Below are 23,645 nucleotides of genomic sequence, written 5' to 3' on the forward strand. Positions count from 1 at the left end.
AAGTTATTAAAGCTACAGATAAACCTTAGATGATTGTACAAAAAAATGATGGTTTCAATGAGAAGAATGCATCGATTTCAGATTTGTCTGCAAACTCTTCAGGAGCGAGGTGTGTAAAATAATTAACGATGCCAATAGCAGAGTTTTATAATACAGAAGAAGAAGAAGAAGAAGAAGAAGAAGAAGAAGAAGAAGAAGAAGAAGAAGAAGAAGAAGAAGAAGAAGAAGAAGAAGCCTCCTACAATACATGCATTATAGCACATTGAAATTCTTTTATTTACATTTCCAGCCAAGATACGGCACCTCTGGAACAATAAAGGGTTAAGGGCCTGGCTAAAGGGCCCAACTAGGGCATCCTGGCAGTGCTGGTGCTTAAAACCCTCAATCATCTGATCAGTGAGCCACCACTACCTCATTCAGCTGAAAAAAGAGAAATCCAAAGTGTTGGATTTGAGCAGCCCATAGTGTGAATTCTTCACTGGTTATTTACTGTATGCTCTCTCAGTGCCAGTGTGGCATAATGATCTTTATGCTATAACGGAGATGAAAACTCTGCTCAGGCAAACAGGAGGAATTATTAATATCTCATTTTAGCTTCTGTACAAATATGCAATGGATCTGCTTCCGGTCATTGCCCACTGTTTAAGCCTGTATTCTTCAGACAGAAAGATTCCAACTAGATGAGTAAGTGTTCCTATTCCTATAGGGGGAAAAAACACCTCAGAATAAACACTGCAATGAGCAGAGTTTGCTAAAAGTGTACAACAATCACAAAAACCTTATTCTGATGAGAAAGTAGAAAGAAGAGTTATCTAACAAAGTGATCATGCCGATCTGATACTTTTTTTGAGGAGGTTCAAAAGACTGAGGACTGTGTGGTATCTCCAGCCTGTGGCTATAAATCATACACATTGAGCGGACATAAATTACTGATGCTGCTTCAAGGTGAGGTTATATGGCATATCAACATATCAAAATGTCTTCCTATCTAGAGCTTAATTGCTGATCAAACCATGCAGCAAGAAGCACAGCATAGTGAAATTCTTTTCTTCATGTATCCCAGCTTGTTAGCTGGGGTCAGAGCACAGGGTCAAACATGATCTGGCACTTCTGGAGGAGAGAGGGTTGAGGGCTTTGCTCAAGGGCCCAACAGCAGCAGCCTTGACCTTCTGATCAGTAACCCACAGCCTTAACCACTGAGGCACAACTGCACACATAGCATGCTATAGCCACAGTGAGGTCCAAAAGTCTATTTTGCATTTTTTTTTATTTGAATTATATTACTGACAACAACTTAAGTTAAATGTAGAATCGGTGGAATATTTACATGACCATACAGAGAATTTGCTCTGTCCCCTTTTTTCTTTAATGACAGTTGGCACTCGAGCTGTCATGGATACCACAAGGATTTGTAAAAACCATACGAGTGCAGATATGTGAATATTAATTACGAAAGATATTAAATTTATATAAATTATTTAAATTGAGATATGTACATGCTTTATATTCAATATTTCTACATTTAAAGTATTTTCAACCGTCTGTTTATTTTCCAATTTAAAGGAAGTTTAGATCCCTCTATAGGCCTAGATATTTTATAGCAAATCATTCTGTAAAAAAAGAATAAATAGAAAACATATTTGACAGGTCCATACTATTTACTGTCATAAGATCTGATGTCATTTATATTTATCCTGCAGTTCACATTTGTTTACAGTATATGGAACATCTGTAAATTAGGTATATTAGCCACTACTAAAATTACAATAACACTGATGTTTGTAAAGTAATGACAAGATAATTAATAAACAGAAATAATTAAATATAACATAAAGGCATATAGTTTAGTTTAGTTTATTAACTGACAGTTTCTCAGCAGTCTTGTAGGTAAGGTTAAAATGATATGCTACTTAGCTGTTATCGTGGATAAGATATTGGGATGCTTAGCTTGCTAAATTGTTAAAAGTTGCAACATAGTGCTATATACTGTATGAACTGGCATGTTCTCACAATCTGTGTTCTTTTTTGAATAAAGATAAGGATTTGCATTTTCCATCAGGTTTTCCATCAAGTGTTATAAAGTGTGTTGTTAGTTTTCTTTCACTTTAAAGATTCTTTGCTTCCAAAATAAGTTTTACGTCTGATGTTTCTGATCGGAAAACACTCTTTTGTAGGGTTCTACAAGCAACCTTTAAGGATTCCTCAAGAGGAAACCCTTGAACTTACAACCATTTTTTCTGAGATTGTAGCAGGAAATAGCGAGCTGTCCCAGACAAGGAACACAATCACTTCTTCTACCAGTTACATTAAAAAAAAAAAAGCAAGAACAAGAAGCAGCCATTAATCTTTTGAAAGAGACAATGATCCCAGGATATCCCCTACATGAGATTCTACTTCAAGTGGACAGGTTTAACTTAGAAGATCTATGACGTTTAGCTCCTCTCTCTCTGCCCTCTGTGAGAGCCAATACACTACCTCGGTTGAGTCTGTACAATACTATTACTTTCTATAATGGAGCTTGTTTGGAGACAAATTTCTGATAAAGTCTTTTAATCTTTTGATCTTTTTGCTGTTTGAACTTATGGTACTTTGAAGTTCAGCATATTTTCGGATTGAATTGCAAAAAAGAAAGAAAGAAAGAAAAAAGAAAGAAAGAAAGAAAGAAAGAAAGAAAGAAAGAAAGAAAGAAAGAAAGAAAGAAAGAAAGAAAGAAAGAAAGAAAGAAAGAAAGAAAGAAAGAAAGAAAGAAAGAAAGAAAGAAAGAAAGAAAGGATTTATAGCAGGTACTTTGAGTATTTGCTTTATTTTTCACCTATTCATCATATAGCTTATCTGAATGCCATGAGACAAGTGTCTGATCCTGTGTCCCCTACCTTTGTAGTTTAGTTTAACACTCAGTCTGAGAGAACAGGGCATGAGACAAGGTTACCATGGTAACAGAGAGCTGATGGAAAGATATGAACATAGATATGAATATAGTGTTCATAGTGTACAGATGCTTAAGACACGGATTATTAGGTGGAATTAGGTGCATTATACAGTGCTGTGGATATAGTCTTTCATTCAGAAAAATGTTTGTATTACTCTAGTTTAGGTCATTTCCTTGTTGTTTTTTTAATGAAATTTAGTTCATGAAAAATGTCATAGCTTTCCGTATTTTAATAATAATTTACTTTATGTACATTATTTGTAAAATACAGATATTTACAAGATTTACAACCGTGTTGCAAACTTAAAAAGTGTAAAACTAAAAAGAACCTTTAAATGGGTTTACACGAATTATTCATTCATTCATTCATTCATTCATTCATTCATTCATTTTCTACCGCTTATCGGAACTTCTCGGGTCACTGGGAGCCTGTGCCTATCTCAGGCGTCATCGTGGCATCAAGGCAGGATACACCTTGGACGGAGTGCCAACCCATCGCAGGGCACACACACTCTCATTCACTCACGCAATCACACACTACGGACAATATTTCCAGAGATGCCAATCAACCTACCATGCATGTCTTTTCACCGGGGGAGGAAACCGGAGTACCCAGAGGAAACCCCCAAGGCACGGGGAGAACATGCAAACTCCACACACACAAGGCAGAGAATCAAACCCCCAACCCTGGAGGTCTGAGGCAAACGTGCTAACCACTAATCCACTGTGCCCCCCTTACACTAATTAGAACAAGAAAATAAAAGTTTATTGCTATAACCTCAAATACTTTTGAAGTGAGGAATGACTTGCAGATTTGGTTGATTTGACTAGTCCCTGTGATCATAGCGATAGTAAAAGCTAGTTACCTTTATGGTCTTATGTATTAACCTCCTAAGACCCGAGCTTTGGTTTGGCCTTGCATTTTAGATGCAGTGATGTCCACGTATGTGGACACCATGTCGTAGGAGGTTAATAAATATTTTTTTTACTCTGAGGTTGGGGTGCGATACCAGCTTGTTCTCCTTAAGTTTTAGGGGTTTCTTATTCCTCTCCCAGAACAAAGACATGTATTGTCGGCTGACTGGCATCTCGAAATTGTCCGTAGTGTGTCTTAAATTGCACCCTGAGATGACTTGGCTCCACATCCAGGTTTTCTCTAGCCTTGTCCCCTGAATCCACTTGGAAAGGCTTCTGGCTCCCCGGGACCCTGTGTAGGATGAGCACTAAGGTAGGAATGCATAGATGTGTAAGCCTTCAGGAAACCTTCACAGAGCTTTAAAAGGAAGTGCTGAGTTAATAGTTATGTTGGGATTAATTATATTCAGCTCCCTTGTTTGGAGCCTTTCTAATAATACTGTACCATGAACAGAGCTTCATGAGAAAGGATCAATGAAAAGTGGTTGCTGTGTATGCAGTTATTGAATTGGCTGGTAAATCTCTGTGCTGGAGGAACAGGAGTTGGGGTGCAAATGCAGTGTTAAAATAGACTTTTAACATTAGGATTCATTGTCAAAACAGGCAGAGATTTTAAAAACCAGGCAAGGTTAATTCGGGGAAAATTAGTCATTCCAGAAAGAAGAACAGGCAAAACCAGCCTAACTAAGGAAGAACCTGATAAATTAAAATTGTAATCGTAATTTATTGATTTAATTCAGGGTTTGCAATAGATTTTTTCCTGCTTTTCATCTCAGGGACATTTAATGCAATTATGTTGGTAAACAAGTACATTATTACAACATTCAGAAATTATCACACAGTATTACACAGATTCTCAGAAGGTTTGGCTGTAACATTCTATACCATTGCACTGCTGAATGCTTGATTGCTTGATGTTGATTATATTCCTGTAACAGCAGATCTGACACTGATTCTGGCTGCAAGGTAAATCACAGATTTGTATGAATGGACTCATTTTGTTATGGGTTTGGTTAAGTCTAAGAACAAGTGGATTAAAATTGCATTATTTTTGTATTTAACAAAGAAAAACATATAATCATTGATATGGTTTGGAATCTTTTGTTGAGGAGACATTAATTTCACTTTTATGGGAGAGGTCTCCAGTGTCAGAGATAAAGATTCAACTTTATACAGCTTTCTAACCCCTGAGAGACTTCATGACAGGGGGTTTTGTGCTTCCTAGCTTCTTAGTAACACAACAATTTGTCTTATTAACTGCAGGACAGAGGAAAAATAGAGGGAAGATAACTGTTTCTAGTTGCTCTAATGTGAGATAACAGGAATTAACTTCTCTTGTGTACCTTCCACAACATTAAATATAACTATAAATGTATTAAAATGATGTTGTGTTGTTCTTTAGATAATATGTAACATAATGATCAGTGACATTTCTATGATATTAGAGTAAAGCACTTTATATGGTCGGTTACACTGTAAAATATTTCAGTCGTGGTAAACTTGTGAATGGAATGAAAGGACCTGCTGCCTTTAAAATGTGGGTAAATTCACAATGGATTACTTAAAGTTTCTCTTGCGAAAACTTATAAACTTGAGTTCAATATCCAGAATCTGTCAAGACAACTGGAGATAGAAAGAGGAAATAACATATTGGGATATCATGTTTTACAGCATAAAGGAAAATAATCAACTCCACATTGTGGAAAGCCATCTCACAAAGCCTTGTTTGACAAAAACAAATTTTAAAACATTGTTGTAGGAGCATTGACGAAACGTTAAATAAAAACTTTCTGACACACAGGAAACATACAGGAAACTTGGCAGATTCACATTCTTTGAAGCAAAACATTTTGCTTATATAAAGTTGTCATGACACTTAACAAAATGTCTTAACACTGTTCCTAAAAGTGTATTGTTCAAATATCGTATTATACCTGTTACATTGCTATAATAAATGATGTACTAGTGATAAATAAATACAAATAAATAATGTAATTAGTGTACTTACAGTCATATACTAAAGTTTAGGAACCCCTGACAATTTCCATGATTTTCATTTATAAAAATTTGGGTGTTTGGATCAGCAATTTCATTTTGATCTATCAAATAACTGAAGGACACAGTAATATTTCAGTAGTGACATGAGGTTTATTGGATTAACAGAAATTGTGCAATATGCATCAAAACAAAATTAGACAGGTACATAAATTTGGGAACCCTTGCCATTTTGTTGATTTGAATACCTGAAACTACTTAGCACTGACTAACTGGAACACACAATTGCTTTGGTGAGCTCATTAAGCCTTGAACTTCATAGACCGGTGCATCCAATCATGAGAAAAGGTCTTTAAGGTGGCCAACTGCAAGTTTTTGTTCTCTTTGAATCTCCTCTGAAGAGTGGCAACATGGACATCTCCTCTGAAGAGTGGCAACATGGCAACATCTCTAATGACCTGAAAACAAAGATTGTTCAACATTATGGTTTAGGGGAAGGCTACAAAAAGTTATCGCAGAGATATAAGCTGTCAGTGTCCACTGTAAGGATCATAGTGAGGAAATGGAAGACCACAGTCACCACAGTTCTTGTTAAGGCCAGAAGTGGCAGTCCATGTAAAATATTGGAGAGGCAAAGGTGAAGGATGGTGAGAACGGTCAAAAACAGCCCACAGACCACCTCCACAGACCTACAACATCAACTTGCTGCAGATGGTGTCACTGTGCATCGTTCAACAATTCAGCGCATTTTGCACAAGGTGAAGCTGTATGGGAGAGTGATGCGAAAGAAGCCTTTTCTGCAAACATAAGGTATAAAAATGCACATTTGGACAAGCCAGCTTCATTTTGGAATAAGGTGCTTTATGCATGGTGGCAAAAGAACACAGCATTCCAAGAAAAACACTGGCTATACCCACAGTAAAATTTGGTGGAGTTTCCATCATGCTGTGGGGCTGTGTGGCCAGTGCCTGTACTGGGAATCTGGTTAAAGTTGAGGGTCGCATGGATTCCACTCAAAAATAATGATAAGAATAATGTTGAGGAATCGGTCACAAAGTTGAAATTACGCCAGGGCTGGATATTTCAACACTGCTCAAAATCTACTCGGGCATTTATGCAAAGGAACAAGTACAATGTTCTGGAATGGCCATCCCGGTCCCCAGACCTGAATATCATTGAACATCTGTGGGGTGATTTGAAGCGGGCTGTCCGCTCGACAACCATCAAACCTAAATGAAGTGGAGATGTTTTGTAAGGAGGAATGGTCCAAAAATACATTCATCCAGAATCCAGACACTCATTACAGGCTATAGGAAGCGTCTAGAGGCTGTTATTTCTGCTAAAGGAGGCTCTACTAAATATTGATGTGATTTTTTTTCTGTTGGGGTGCTCAAATTTATGCACCTGTCTAATTTTGTTTTGATGCATATTGCACATTTTCTGTTAATCCAATAAACCTCATTTCACTACTGAAATATTACTGTGTCCTTCAGTTATTTGATAGATCAAAATGAAATTGCTGATCCAAACAACTACTGTAAATATTTATAAATGAAAATCATGGAAATTGGCAGGGGTTCCTAAACTTTTGCATACCCCTGTACCTGGTTATTATAAATGGAAGATTACATTGTCTACAATGGAATATTATAATCCTTTCTACTCACTTGGTCCCTACTCAGTGTTTTCTGTATTAATGTTACCATTAGCGATAATTTTTATGTTCAGGGGATGAAGCATGTCATGCAGTGGGTAGCTACGCCACATAACTCCTGGAAAAATCCCAGAATGAACCTGAGTCATTGTGGAATTTCTCATGTTCTCCCAGTGGATACATGTGTTTCATCCTGGATTCCTGGATTCATTCCTGGTATCCATATATTTCTCAAAATCATTCTTGTGGGTGGATTAGCTATGCTCAAGAGTGTGAATGAATGTGCGAACATGGTTATGTATGGTTCCCTGCAATAGACTAGTATTCCATCTCATTCCTGCTTCTCATCCAGTGTTCCAGGGATAGGTTTCAGAACCACCACAACCCTGATCAGTATAAAGTAATTACTGCTGATTTGATGCTCTCATTGCCACAGCCCGGTTCGATCTCCAGGCAGGAAGAAAATTAAAATTTATTTGTATTGAATTTTTAAAAATGGACATTGTCTCAAAGCAGAACTACCGGAACTACCAGATGTTCTGAGTTTTGTGATTGCAAAGAGTGTGACAGATTGTAGTGTGTTAGAATACATGGGAGCTAAGCTATTTAGAGCCTTGTAGGTAGCCACTCACTCACTCATCTCACTCATTTTCTACCGCTTATCCGATGTAGGTAGCCAGTGTAAAGATAATAAAATTGTGGTTATATGATCATATATTTTTTGTCTTGTTGCTGCATTTTGGACTAACTGTAGCCTATTTATTGAAGATGCAGGACAACCAGCTAGTAATGCATAAAATCTTTTCATCATCAGACACAGATGGAATGTTTCTTAGCTTGGCAATATTTTTACGGTGGAAGAAGGCTGTTTTTATAATATGGGCAATATGATTTTCAAAAGACAAGTTGCTGTTTAATTTAACACCCAGGTCTTTCACTGTCGAGCTAGTACTGACAGTACATCTCTCTAAATAGAAGTTGAATTGTGAAAGCTTCTGTGTACTGGTTTTCTGACGGATGCTCGGTTAACCTAGAAAATTTAAATACTACATCTGGTTTTGATGAAACTGGGTATCATCAACCAACAATGGAAACTAATCCCATGCCTTCTAATGATATTTGCCAAGGGAAGCATGTATACTGAAAAAAGTAGCGGTCCTAAAACTGACTCTTGAGGTACCTCATATTTCACTTGCTTTAAACTGGAGGATTCTCTAGTTTAAATCTACAAAATGGTATCGATCAGACAAGTAGGATCTAAAAAACCCTGAATACCTGTGTAATTTTGTAAGCAATCAAGGAGAATTTAGTGATCTATAGTTTCGTATGCAGCACTAAGTTCAAGTGAGATGCAGTCTTGGTCCAAAGCTAATAACAAGTCGTTTCTGTGCAATGATGGGGCCTGAAACCTGACTGAAACTAGATTGAACATACACTTTTCTAATATTTTACACATAAATGAGAAGTTCTAAATGGGTCTATAATTTGGAAAATCCAGCCATTGAGGAGTTAATTCTTAGTGCCAGCCTCAAGCCTGGATAAAAATGGGAGGGTTACTCCAGGAAGGATGTCCTGAGTAAAACACGTGCCAGTCAAATATGATGACCAGGTGATCTGCTTTGGCGACCCCGAATGGGGCACAACCAAATGAACAAAAACAACTGATGAAGTGATGAATGTGTGAATGTATGAAGTATACTTTAGAGACTTAAGTAAATCCAAATCTTTCATATTAAAACTGTCTTCTGGATTTGGATTAAAACCATTTCTGGACTACATTTATAGTTCTGTTAATGTAAATCATGAAAAGGAAAAAGAAATGAGCATAGAATATTAGATATAATAGTGTTGTGAATGAAATTAGGCTTGCAAGTGTTATACAGTAATACAAATGCTACAACTGATCGATGCCTTTAATAACACTGATAATAAAAAAATGTTTAAAATGTTTCTTTATTGATTTATTGTCTGGAAGTTGACATTATTTTATTGAAAAAGGGAAAATATTTGTAATTTAAGTCTTCAGTGTATCTTTACAGACTGAAGCCGAACTTCTACTAACAAAAGTTGTTTGCCGAGAAAAGCTGTCACTATATACAGTATGCATGTTGTTTCTGTACTAATGTGCACTTTTTACTTTGTACTGTACATCTTTATGTACAAGATTCTGGTGCAAGTTTCTGGTGAGAGTCAAAGGATTTATCTTGGAATTCCCTTGATGAACTGCCAGAAAAGATGAGTTTTATCAGAAACATTTTGAAGGTCAAGATTTTTGTCAGTGCATTGGAAATGGAATGCAGTAGGGTTTTTCTTTTCTTTTCTTTTTTTTATTTTAGGAAGAAGACAATGACAAAAGTATACTTTGGAGATGCACTAATTATTTTCTTAAGAAAAAAAAAGGTGTATGTTAGTAAAGGATCATATAGGCTAGAGCATTTATGCTTTTGTAGATAAGGGTGTACATATTGCTAAATATTGGTAGTAGTGGTAGCTCAGTGGAGTGTGCCAGGGCAAGGCCCTTAATCCTCATCTGCTCAGTTGTATAAATGGAAGCTGGTCTGGATAACAGTGTCTACTAAATGCTGTATATATTAATAAAACTTTTGTGTTAGAAGATACAGTTTTGTTGCATAGAATCTGTAACTTCATAGAAGCTGTAATTTTCCATCATTATCACAATTTGTAAAAGTTACAATGCCCATATTCCATGGATGGATTACTTAGGTTATTTACTTGATATTATTAACGGTCACATTGTAAGTGTTGGTATGTACTGAGAAGTGTCATGTAATTCAGTTAGGCTGGAGTAATCCATTGGCCCTTAGAGAACAGTTCACTTAGCTGAACTCACTGCCAGTATCTGCCCAGACATCCATCTGTAATGCACGTTTCACAGGTACCGTGCCAAGATCCTGATCTCAGCATTAAAAGGCCTATCTGGAGAAAGGGAAGATAATGCAGATCTTTTAATAAAACAACTGGCAGCTGAGTGCTCTTATGGGGATTGAAACCTATAACGCAGATCCCAGAGTGATGCTGCTGCAGTGGTGTATAGTGCTGTCCAGCTTGTCTGTGCTTACACAGAGAAAACAGCAGTCAAACTCACCTAAGCTAAATCGGACTGAACGCAGAACTAGCAATAAGATACTGTCTGTTTTTGCGACTGTTTTTTTTTGGATTTGGAATAATTCTTACTTTCTGCTGCTTAGTCTTCAGTTATTGTGTTGTGTTCTATTATTTTAGCTTCATTTATTTTGTTTTGGCTCAATCCTGATTTTATTTTAACTGGACCATTTGTGAGAAGACGGATATGATGAATTGTACAGTGAGTATAAACTGAAGATGCAGTTATTGTGTTAAAATTAATTTACTTCATCTTATTTTTAAATTAGAATTTTTTTTGCCATTTCTCGTGATATTTCAGTTTAGTCATTTTACATTTATGGGGAATCAAATGAATGGAGGGTAAGACTTCTCCTTCTATAAAGAATCCTAATTCCTCTAGGATGTCTTACTTTAGCACTCCACACCACATACCGTATTGCTTGAGCCAGTGGACAACGTAATCCCTTTAGGAGCTCTGAAGGCATTTCACAGGGGAATCATATTTATAATAGCTTGCCAGCTTTGAGTGCAGAACTCAAAGGGAAGCTAAAAGTGTCCAAATTAACTTAGTGTAGCATAAATGTTTAACTAAGTAACTTTCAGAGAATTGAGGAAAGCACATTTTGACGTGTTTTGCAAACTAAGGCAGGTTATCTTTATTTTAACTTTTATGTATTTCTTGTATTTCTAGTTAGCTAAAATAAGATTTTTCTGAGAAGATTTTCAAGTTCAACCAGATTACTGAGAGGATGTTTACATTAAACTCATGTTCATAATTTTGTTCACAAATATTAAATAATTAGCATTGCTAATGGTAGCTAAAGGGTTTTAAGGGTTTTGTGAGATTATATTTCCGTCAGAAATATATCACAGTATATCTGCTAAAGTAACATAAAACACATTTTCCATAATTAATATTTACAAAAGGAATCGGAATATTGAATAATGCTGTTCTTAAAGAATTAGTTTGTAATTCTGAGGTGATGTTGTTGAAGCCAAAATCCTTTAACTTTATGCTTAATTGCTTTGTCTTTGTTATGTCTGTCATACTATATGGCTTGGAGCCATGATGCTTTGTGTGTGATGCTGTGCTAAAAGGTATCATGAAATGTGAGTTTGAATGTGAATTTCGATTTAGCTCGATAGATATTATGTTACTGAAATACTTTCCTATCAGTTGTAGATGAGTAATAATACAAAATAATTGTAATTGTTAATTGTTGATATGCTAAAGCTTTTTGTTTATGTACCATTTATGGAAGCACTCTCTGGTGTCAGTGCTTTGTAACAGTATTTTGAATAAAAACACAGCAAGAGCAACACTAAGTAGAAGAAATGTGATTTTCCCCAGAAATACTGTGGTCATTTTTGCAATAAGACAGTGGTCTTTTATTTGCAGTACACCAATATTATTTTGGCAGTGCTCAAATGAAATTCAGTACCCCAATGTAAATTTACTGCTAAAGCGGCCTGTTATCTGTTCAGTTTTAGATATTTAAATAAGTGTTTATATACATCAATGACACAATTTAATGACATCTAGATTAAAATCATATTTCTATGCATTTTTTTCGGACAAGTAATTGAATTGAATATGTATTAATTAATATGTGGGTCTTGTTGGTAAATAATTAACAACTAGGAGGAACTAAAGTTCTCTTTTTCTATGATTTGCCATCAATAACAATTTTCTAATAAGATAAAAATAAAATGCAGATGAAATGTGATAAATTGGAAAGTTCACTGTCCTGAAGACTTGAGTGACAGCTAATATAATAATGATATAACTAATGTTAGAACCAATTTTATATTCATTAAGGATAAATTAATTCTAAGGTCTAGATTTGAGCAAACATCTGATATTCGGGCAAATAAAAGTTTGTTTCTGTCTGACTCAATAATGACACCAAACTGATGATTTTAGTAATATTAACTCTTCACCATGGGAAATTAAAAACACACTTGTCAGGTCCGGTCCCCTGAAACAATTTTGTTTGTTCATCTCTGTGTATTGGTGAGCTAATACCCTACACTGCTGTCTTGCTGTGTCAGTTCGGTGTTGTAATGCTAATTGCCTACTTCTCAGTATAAAACACTGTGTCTGCATCTTTAATTGGTTGCATGACTTGAGTGCAGCTGGTGTAAACAAATGTGACAGAAGAGATTTTTTTCTTTCTAGTGACCCAACACAAATGTGATTGTTTGTGTGGAAAGGGAGCTGGAAAACTGTGCATTAAAATAAACAATGCAGTTTTGCCATTCCAAAGTAAAGAGAAATAAGATCAGTTTGTGTGAGCCTGGTTATTTTAAATAAATGTAACAAGCCTGTTTTTTTTCTTCAGGTTTTTCTGTCTGTACTTATTTACATATTACTTTGAGCTTCATTTGCTTGAGTGTTGATGCTGCGGTAATCTCAGCAAGACCTCTTCCTCTACTGCAGGGATTTCCTTTTAGCTTCCTCTACTGCCTCTGTCTTGGTTTTAAAGGAAATCCATAGTACAGATTGCAACACAAATTGTGGATTATTATTCACAATAATGGAATAATAATAAGGCAATCTGTATGAAATATATACAGTTCTAAAGTAAAGTATCATTACTAATTACTTATTTAGTTGTTAACTAATTTTAATAATGTTCCTACATATTTAATGTTCCTACATATTTGATTAGAAACATTGACATGCTGTGACATGTTTTTCATAAGGTAAAATTATCACAGGTAATGCATTACACATCCTTTGGCTCTGGTGATGTATAAAATGTAACTCTAACAAAATATGTAAGTGTATTTGCTTTGCATCTGAGAGATGGTTGGATGAATGGATAAAGTTGATGGATTGATTATTGCACATTATCCATTAAGTTAATTTAGGTCATGTACATTGTCCTTTTAGGAACACATGTCCACAGGTTCTGAGTTCTGTCAGAGCTATCTGCAGGCGCATCAAGTTCTTCTACTCCAACCAAATCATTAGTAGCAAATCATTGCTGCATCCCAGTTTTCCGACTTATATTGTGCTATGAAATTATTCAAATTATTCTTTTTTTGAAGAAATGCACATACATTTCAGTGTGTAGCAAAAGATTTTCACCTAGTTTCATGCACTGTCATGTAAGCACACTTTTCAGTACATACATTTTAGATTTTCTTTAATCATAATTCCTTATATACTTAGTTTTGTATAATTTAATTCACCATTCCCTTATTTTATTTATTTCTTCACATTTCATATACGAATCTCTAAAATGTGTCTAAAATGCACGAAGCACACAAAAACAAAACATCTCCTCCCTTGCACATGGAGTTGTGGGTAATACTAGAAGAAAAAGCTCGGTAAGGATCCAGAAATCAGGAATCTTCAGAAATCTACCAGAAATAATAGACCATTTGGGTAGCTTTTGGGATAGTCGTCTTACTTCTCACACTACAACGTGGGACACACTAATAAACACTATTTCTGATCCCAGATACTTTTTGTTACAGGTAGTTTTTAGTGCACAGGGTTCACCTTCATGGCCTGCTTTGTGCACAGGAGCATTGTCATGCTGGAGCAGGTTTCAGCCTCTAAATTCCAGGAAAGGGAAATTGTAATTGTGCCTAGAAAATTATGAGCATCAACAATATTTGGAGGAAGAAAAACAAATAGTGTAAAAATAAAAACTTTCAGGTTTCTTCACATGCAAACTGTTCACATATCATGAATTTGAGAAATCTAACATAGCACAGAATTTTTTTTATTCTTTTTGTTTGTTTGTTTATTTATTTTTTTTAATTGTTTTTTTTTTGAGTGGTGGTGGGGTAGGGTTGGCGGGGTGTTTACCAATTAGCATAGATTACTGGTTTTACCACCAAGTGCAACATTGCGAGTCAGTCAACTTTTACACACAGCGCACGCGCAATTCGTCCGCGCATGCGCAGTTTGACTGAGCAGTCTATTTTTGACAGCGTCGGGTTTTCTCCGTACACACCGGTCTGCTCTCCTTCTGCTCCTCCTCCCTCTCCTGTAACGGTGAAGAAGGTGGAGAAGAGGACTTCACCGCCTCGTGCGCTCTCCATAGTGTGGATATAAATAGCTAAATATGGCCGGAATTAGACAGAAGGAAGATATCATAATAAACCGATGAAGTCCGGGCGTCTTGATAATATTATTAGGATAATTATGAGTCTTGGTTTTTATATAGGAGTCTTTTTACTGCGTGAGGAGGAGAAAAGCCTGCAGTTCATGAATTGAACATGAACTTCAATTCTTCTACTGGGGATGATAATGAGCGACTTGGTTTATTCCCTGACAGTAAGATGCTCATGTGATGACCGGGCTTCGATGCGGATGATGTGGAGAGTGTTGTATTAGAGAGAGAGAGAGAGAGAGAGAGAGAGAGAGAGAGAGAGAGAGAGAGAGAGAGAGAAAGAAAAGGATAGGAGAGAGAGTGTGTGTGAGAGAAAGAAAGAGAGAGGGAGAGAGAGTGTGTGTGGGAGAGAGAGAGAGAGAGAGAGAGAGAGAGAGAGAGAGAGAGAGAGAGAGAGATGTGCTGTGATGCTCCGTGATCCTCCTACTCTTCTCTTCTCAACATCTGGATTACAGAATTAGTCCAATGGACAATTACTCTACAATTCAGTGTAAGTCTTTCACTGTTATTCATTTCTATTTTTTGCATAGTTTGTAGCACATATTGTGTTTGTCCAGGCTATGCGCAAAGTCTTCACCTGGCTCATATGTCTTATGTCTCTCATGATGACTGACTGAATGAAGCTGCAGGGCTTCAGGCCTCACTCAGGCCCTGTACAGCTGCTCAGATGTTTGTTTGTTTTGCTTTTTATTAAGAATATTAATCTTAATAAATCAGTGTGGCTTGTTTAACCATCTAGAGTTTCATTCATTCATTCAAACACTGTAGTGACTGGAGAGTGGTGAGAACCTGCAGTGCAACTGTGACTGATGTTCTTTCTAACCGTTAATGTTAAGGCTGTTTTGTTCAGTGTCTTGTTCAGTGTTTCTTCCTGCTTGGTGTGGGTTAGCTACTGTAAAAGAACATTGATTTAACTTTTGTGAAGTCAGAGGAACAATCTTGAGTTCATTCTTTGAGTTCAACAATCATACATTCATTTTTCTTACTCAGAAACAGTAAGTGATCACCATCATTAACTCCACATCTGATGTTCAGGTGCAGCTCACAGTTGGTGTACAATACAAATCAATACAGTACTGTCTGTCTTGTCACCAAGTCATGTCCTACAGAGAACAAAGTTAATTGAGTTAATTGGGCAAAATTAATACACATTGTAAAAAAAAATCAAGGTGCAAAATAAAGATATAAATGAAGGTGGAAGAACATCATGATTTTATTGGTTGTTACCCTAAGTAAGGCAAAACTAGCCCAATAATGGACTTCTGTGGTTTATCAGACCTCAGATACTCTTCTTTCCTTTAACTATTCATTCACCTATACCACTATGTTTTCATCAATGCCATATTTATTTACACCAGTACATAACTACTATATTGGTTTTGTATGTCATTTCTGTTTTTTTTATATTAGCACAGCTGGATATTATTGCACTTGCTCAAATATGTGTCTGTATGCTTTCTCTAGGTATCTATAGTAATGGCTAAGGAACAGAGACTGTGTAAGACTAAATGATTTGAGATGATAAATCTGCTGTTATTTTACATTCACATGTCGAATTGTTCTCTAAAAAAGGAGTATTTCATATTTTTAGAAGGAGTCTCTGGTGTCAGCACTTTGCACCGGTCAGAAGTCAAGTAGTTCCCTTAGGTTTTGTGCCACAGAAAAGTCTTCAGTAGGGAGGACACTGTATTTTTCAGCTTCTTCGCAACCAACTGTTTTCTTTTTGTCTTATTAAATTCAAGATCAATTGAATGAATTAATGTTTACGGCTTATAATACGTTTATTGTTTTTCAGACATTTCAGACCTACATTTAAATGTAGTAATAAATGGATTCAAAGTCAGACTTATTGTACTTGTTCTTTTTTTGGTGGTTTGCTAGTTATTAAAGGGGAATATTTACATTTTGGCTTAATACTAATAGTCAGATTATATATTGTGTAGCTCTAACAAGTATCTTAACTCTTAAGGCTACACAATGTGGAATATGCCGTGAAGTACAAATTCAGTCGGGTTTTACTGTTTTATAAAATTTGCATATTTCAAATATTATTTTATAAGATGAAGGCCCTACTTCAGATGCAAAACCTCGATCTTGGTGATAAATCATTTTGAGGCTTAGTGTTAAAGGTGCTGGACTACCGATCAGAAGGTTGTAAGTTTGAAACCCAGGTCCACAAAGCCACTTCCGCTAAGATCCTGTACAAGGCCCCTTAACCCTCAATTGCTCAGTTGTATAAAATGAGATTAAATGTAAGTCAGTCTGGATAAGGTCGTCTGTCAAACGCTGTAAATGCCCAAAATCAGTTTGTTGTAGTGCTGTAATATTTAGCAGCTAGCTGTAGAGACACACTGTTTACACGTGCTGCGTGATGCAGCATTGGGATTTACTCCACACACGTTAACCGATACTTGGTGCTATTGTGAATTTGGTCTCTCCGAGCCTGTATGCAGCACTGTACACACATTCTTTTGTCATGTGTTGCCTAGCTTTATCCTAAGAAACAGTGTGAGAAGCAGATAACATTCTGAACAGATGTAAGCAGATTTTGGTGCAGCAGTGGCTCTAAAGCTATAGAAGAGGACAAGACTTGACAGCCGAACAAAAAGCTGAAGGACAGGGCCAGTGGACTAATGTTTCTATGATGGCCCTGTGGCTCTTCAGAGATAAATGGTCGCCCTTCTGCTGGCTAGCCAGGGACACTGGGCCTGAACATGGTCTGAATTGCTCTGGGACAGGAGTAGAAAGAAGAGTGTGTCATTAGCATTACACAGCATACTCATGCCAAGTGCTGTCTGTTCTGTTCTGTGTGAAAAAATATATTATCTCACAACGTCTCTTTTAATTTTTGCATATACTGATACTGACACTGATACTGAAACTTGTCATATGTCCAAGACTCTTGTCAGCAAACTGGCTCACACTGCAGTTTTCCTTTTATTTCTAGTTTGAATATTGTTGCAGCTCAGTGGTTAGGACTCTATAATCAACTTCATTTGGTAACATTTTGCCCGCATGCCCTAGACTCAATTATAGAATCTTGATTGAATAAACTGAGCTCATTTCTCGTTTTGATTATTGTACCAGGTTGATAAATTAATAGTATCTTTTCACATCTCTGACAAATGGTACAATAAAAGTAACTGTAGTGAGTCCAGTTATTTATGTTAAATGCGTATTTAAAGTTATACCATATTCTCTAGGTGGTCTAAACAAAGATTCAAAACCCATATGTGATTTAGTAATAATAATAATAAAAAAGTCTCATATCTACACTTATCTATTGTGAATCTAAGATGTTTTGGAACTGGAACAAACAATCTGTGGTGAGTAGCCATGACACTACTCTAATAGTAATTCATAGTCAGCACTGTGTTATGGGTTTCATAAATCATCAGGCATTGTGTTTGCATATATTATATGCTACACTCAGATGCATCAGTTTTTAGGCACAAATATGTCTAACTTCAGATTGACAGATTGGAGCCTGCAGCCATTCAAAAGTGCAATATTATACTATAAAATGAGAAAGGTTTGAAGACTGATGGTGTTTTGGTTTTTGTCTTGCTTATCATGTAAGGTATTTATTTAATTTGCTGGCAAGCTAGTAAATCCTTCTATCTATTCTTATACAATGTTTATCCCACTGGGTCATGGGGAACCTGGAGTCTATCCCAGGAGAATTGGGGCACAAAGCAGGGTACAATCCGGGCAGGATGTTAGTCTATCACAGGGCACAATTGCACACACAATCACACAAACTATGGACAATTTAGAAATGCCAGTCAACCTACAACACAAGTATTTGGACTAGAGGAGGAAACTGGAGTACTCAGAGGGTTCGAGGACACATGCAATCTCCACATACATTAAGCTACTGTAGTAAATAGCATATGATAATCTGCAGATTTATTCTTGATCATCAGTGTGTATCATTACTCAGATGTGAAGTACAGTAGTTTATCTAGAGAACTTAGTTTGTTAGTTTAGTTTGCTTAGTTAGATTCTAAATGAATAAATGAATCATTGTTTTATTGTTTTAGCTAGTCACTAGTAATCCAGCTACTGACTAACAGGAGGTGTTTCCTTTTAGATTTCAGTTATATTAGGCAACAGTGAGTCATCTGGGGCTTGTTTTACCCCTTGGTGTATATCTTATAATTATTGCTCTGTGTTTTGGCTAGTGTGGTGGGCGTTGGGCATCTGTGTGCAGAGAATAGTTAACAAATTACATTGTTGAACAAAGATTGAGTAAAAAAAAATACACACGTTAGCAGCATCCAGACATTCTCCACACAGTATTTTAGCTAGCTACAGTAGCTAAGGTTAGATGGCTAATCTGCAGTGAAATTGAATTCCTTGTGAATGAAGTTAAAGCTCTAATAATAGTGAGAACACTTAAAAACAGTTTCAAATATGAGTATAACAACTGTGTTAACTGTAAAAAAAAATGTTCTCTGAGATGTATCAGCTACAGTTTGTACAGCCTTGTTTGTACTAACCTTTTGCTCTTTTGCCTAATGCGAATTTTTACACACTTGGCACTTGTTGCTATGTACAGTAACTACTCTTTTTACGGGTAAGCGATAGGAATGGTGCAGGGATGTCAAATGGTCTTGGGTTTTAATGAAATTTAAAAACATATATATTTTTTTATAATATATTCATCACTATATATTATTTGTAATAATTCATTCAGTTTCTACCGCTTATCCGAACTATTCTTGGGTCACGGGGAGCCTGTGCCTATCTCAGGCGTCATCGGGCATCAAGGCAGGATATTTGTAATAATATATTATTTATTTTGATAACCCCGATTGCTCAGGTATCTGAAATGGCTGAACTTCTAGTGAACAGTAACAGTAAAACTGTTGTTTATTAGATAGCTGATTAGCTGCTGCCCAATTGGTGCTAGGAGTGAAAAGACTTGGGGAAAGGTTGAGGATGTAAATTTGGGAAACATGTCAACAGTTTAAATGTTTTTTGTTTTTATTATTATTATTATTATTATTATTATTATTATTATTATTATTATTATTATTATTATTATTATTATTATATTTTTTGGATTAATTATTAATTTTTACTAATTATATTTACTGACGGTTTTGTTGAAAATGTTCCACTTGAAGCAGCTTAGCTATGCTTGAGCTTGAACTTGAACTTTTCAATTAACTTTTCTAAGCTAAGACAATTTACCACTGAGCTAGAAATGCCCTAATTACCAAGTAGTACTACTACAAAAAGTAAAGCTTAGTACCTTTCTCGTGTATGTGTTACCAAAGCTTACCCCCAAAACAAGTTTATTCAGAACAGTTGTTTTTGTATAGCACTTTTAACAGTGCACATTACCACAAAGCAGCTTTATAGAAATTAATATACTGAGGATATACATTTTAAATTGATAAATGAACAAGCTGGAGGCGATGGTGGTGTGGACAAACTCACTGAGATGACATTGAGAAGAACCTGACTCAAAAGGGAAGCCATCCTTATATCTCTGACACTGGATAGTGTGATTATTAATAATTTCCCTTCTATATCTGTGTACATTAGAGTCAAAAAGTACAATTGGGTAAACAGGAACTTATGACTTCAAGACCAATTGAGTTGAATGAGTTGTTTTTGAATTCATTAATGTTTTACCTTAAAGTTTGTTGTGTTCAAGCTGAAGTTATTAATTGCTTGATAATGGAGACTTTAGTTCAAATTGTTCTTAACACATGCAGTCTTAAGGCTAAACAAGGGAGAACATTCAGAGCCACCTAGATAACAAAAGGTTTATCTACACCAGCTAAATTTAATGGCAGGTTATATTAGTTCTGTTGGCTAAAATTAGCATCTTTGCCTATGTAAGAAACATGTACTTAAGCCATTCACAGCTGTGGCAGTCGTAGATAACGTGCCTGGCCGAAGTCAACTATGCAGCTTATCATGTGATAGATTTCAGCTTGACTCAATGATCGAGGAGTTAAATACATCTCTGTACTCTGTAACATCTCTGGACTGTGAAGCGCCATCTTATATGAGAAAAACAGTAATTAGAAAATCTGTCTTTTGGTACCGTGAACAATTGCATGTCCTTAAATCTCCTGACAGTCTGAGTGGAGATGGCGGAAAAAATAAGCTGGAGGTCTTCCCAAGAGCATGAAGGGACTGTCTCTAAAACTGCCACCAGGCTTTGTGTCAGCCATACAAGCTTGATACAAAGCAGTAATAACAGTATTAAGTTCTTATTTACCACAGTATCTAGGCTCTCATATTCCTCCAGACCTTAACACCACAGACTTCTGTAGTAAGAAGAGCATACTGTAATATCTACAATACATCAGCAGGCTGCCAGCAATTCATTACTAATTACTGTACCAGTCTATTACTGTACTAATCCATCCTGGAATGATTAAAACCCAGAGGGAGGCATCTAGATCTGTTTTTTATTGGAATAACAAGCTCTTTTAAACTTTGTGTCCTTGACTCAATACCGTCTGAGATACTTAGAATTATTAGTAGTGATCGGAGTCCTTTATCTTGTATATTAAATGTAATAAAATATCTATTGTTACGATATTGTTCCTTAAGAAACAACATGCTTATTTTTAACATACTTAAGCCAATATTTATGATTGCTGTCTCCAACAACTCATTTTGTTGAACTGACTCTTAAAGCCATTGGATAAAAATAATTATGTTTTTATCCAACGGTTTTCTACATAGGAATAAAAATCCTACCGTATTTTCTCATGCTTTGTAAGGCAGCAGGATCAGGAGTACCCAGAAATATGATGATGATGATGATGATGATGATGATATGGTATGATCAATTTCAGATTATAAGTAAAATTTCCTTATAATCTGAAATTGATCATACCATATCATCATCATCGGTTATTGCTAAAAAGGATTCTGTATATGTGAGGTGGGGATTCTGCTATCACATATGAGAGTGAATGATTTTGATCTTATTTTTTGTACAGAATTGAAATTATATTGATCATATTTCTAAAGAATATCAAGTCATATTTCTTAACTACGTCACAAACACTATATTGAGTTAATCATCGGGGTTAAAGGTGGGGTCTCTGTTGTTTGAGAAATGCTTCAGAAAACTGCGTTGGGCTGCCAAACAAACCAAAAACAAAACTAACATGTAGCCAATGAGCAGAAAGGGGCTTGTCTTGTCAATATGGGTGGAGAGAGTGTTCAGTGTGCATGTGTGACATTAGCAGAACGTGGTTTTAACATTGACATGGCAGTTAAAAACTAATAAATAAAGCGAAGAAAGGCTTACGATAAGGTAAGAAGCATCAGCTTTCTGGAGAGAACTGAACGTCTTCTGCATGAAACGGAGATAAACCTTTCACGGTACAATACACAGTACTACAAAAACACATTTGTATTACCATATTATTACTCATTAAGTTCATTTATTGATAAAAATATACCCTTGGTCAGTTGCCCCAACAGGTTCCACCATAATACTTGTTTGGGTTATACTTGCCTGGTGTATGTGTGGGGCGGAGCTATCAAAACAGGGGTGGGACCCATTTGGGTTAGGGGTGTGTTTGTTTTGGTGATTACAAATGTCAACATTGTCAAATGTCAAACAACGGAGATCCTACCTTTAATATGTTTTAATTATTCAAACTTCATTACAGTACCTCTGACAAGGTCATTTAAACTTTTTGCTTATATATAATTCATAGGCATTTGTGTGCTTTGCTGTTTGCCTTTGAGTTTTTTAGCTTCTATGGGCAGAAAACCTAAGATATTATATTATATTATATTATATTATATTATATTATATTATATTATATTATATTATATTATATTATATTATATATTTAAAAATAAATAAATACATACATAAATAAATAAATAAAGAAAGAAAGAAAGAAAGAAAGAAAGAAAGAAAGAAAGAAGAAATAAGAAAGACAAAACTTAAGAGACCTTAATAATACTTTTCTTTCTAGAATTATTCCATAAAGAAGTCTAAGTAGTTTGAAAGTTGTGATTTCTGTGTGCCTTTGCATTTGTCCATTGCTTTAGCAGTTCACAGCTTCTAAAAGCAGTATGTTTATATGGAGTTTAGCATCCATATGTTGAATATGTGGGGGATGTGGTAGCTCAGTGGCTAAGGTGTTGGGTTACTGATCGGAAGGTCATGGGTTCGAACCCCTGGTCCACCAAGCTGCCACTGCTGGGCCCCTGAGCAAGGCCCTTAACCCTCAGTTGCTCAGTTGTAAGTCACTCTGGATAAGGGTGTCTGCTAAATGCCGTAAATGTAAATGTAAATATAGGCCACATCTTCAGGGCCTGTACTCATATAAAGCCATATTCATAATTAGACATATGTCATTATTTACACATAGACTGTTTAGTTGTATTCAGAGTCGACTAACAGAGTTCTGGGTGTTTATGTATTTAAAAGAATAACTAACATATACATGGAATTGTCTTTATTTGTATTTATTAGAAGTTCATATCTTGTACATTGATTTATTTCATTCTCAGTATAATGAGAAGATGTTTTTTTTTTCAGTCTCATTAACTTCAGGAGGAAAAAAAGAAAGACTGGAGAGGACTGTTTATAGCTGCTGAAACGTAAGAGATAACAGGAAATAACTTGTTTAATAGACATTTCACAGCATTAATGTAACCAGAAATGGAACAAAACATGCAGTTTATATACAAAAGTGTATTTGTTGGCAAACTATTGGTTCTGGACTGCATTACACCACTCCATCACTGATTATTATCATTAGTTTTTGCAATGTCATTCAATGTCATGTCTTTATTATTTGCTATGTAAATCACTTTGTAGGAAAATAATTACTGACCGTATTCAATCTTTTACTATATGCATATGCCAACCCCTCTACCGCATCCATCAATTCAAACATGTTTATCATGTTCACCT

The 23,645-nt window shown here is 35.8% G+C and overlaps 1 protein-coding gene across 7 annotated transcripts in view; it reads left to right on the plus strand.

Moving 5' to 3' along the window:
- Positions 1 to 23,645, plus strand: part of lrrc7 (leucine rich repeat containing 7) — a 124,657-nt gene that overhangs the window by 29,863 nt on the left and 71,149 nt on the right. For 2 of the 7 annotated variants that reach the window (XM_027147331.2, XM_027147326.2), the window contains exon 1: positions 15,059 to 15,218. The exons of 2 other annotated variants lie outside the window; for them this stretch is intronic. In XM_027147331.2, coding sequence (XP_027003132.1) covers positions 15,194 to 15,218 — 25 coding nt within the window. In that variant the 5' untranslated portion in view covers positions 15,059 to 15,193. Of the gene's footprint in view, positions 1 to 15,058; positions 15,219 to 23,645 lie in introns of those variants that run through there. 3 more of the 7 variants (XM_027147330.2, XM_027147329.2, XM_027147325.2) reach the window with 2 other exon arrangements.

This window comes from Tachysurus fulvidraco, chromosome 5 (assembly GCF_022655615.1).
Source record: "Tachysurus fulvidraco isolate hzauxx_2018 chromosome 5, HZAU_PFXX_2.0, whole genome shotgun sequence".
Taxonomy (NCBI): domain Eukaryota; kingdom Metazoa; phylum Chordata; class Actinopteri; order Siluriformes; family Bagridae; genus Tachysurus; species Tachysurus fulvidraco.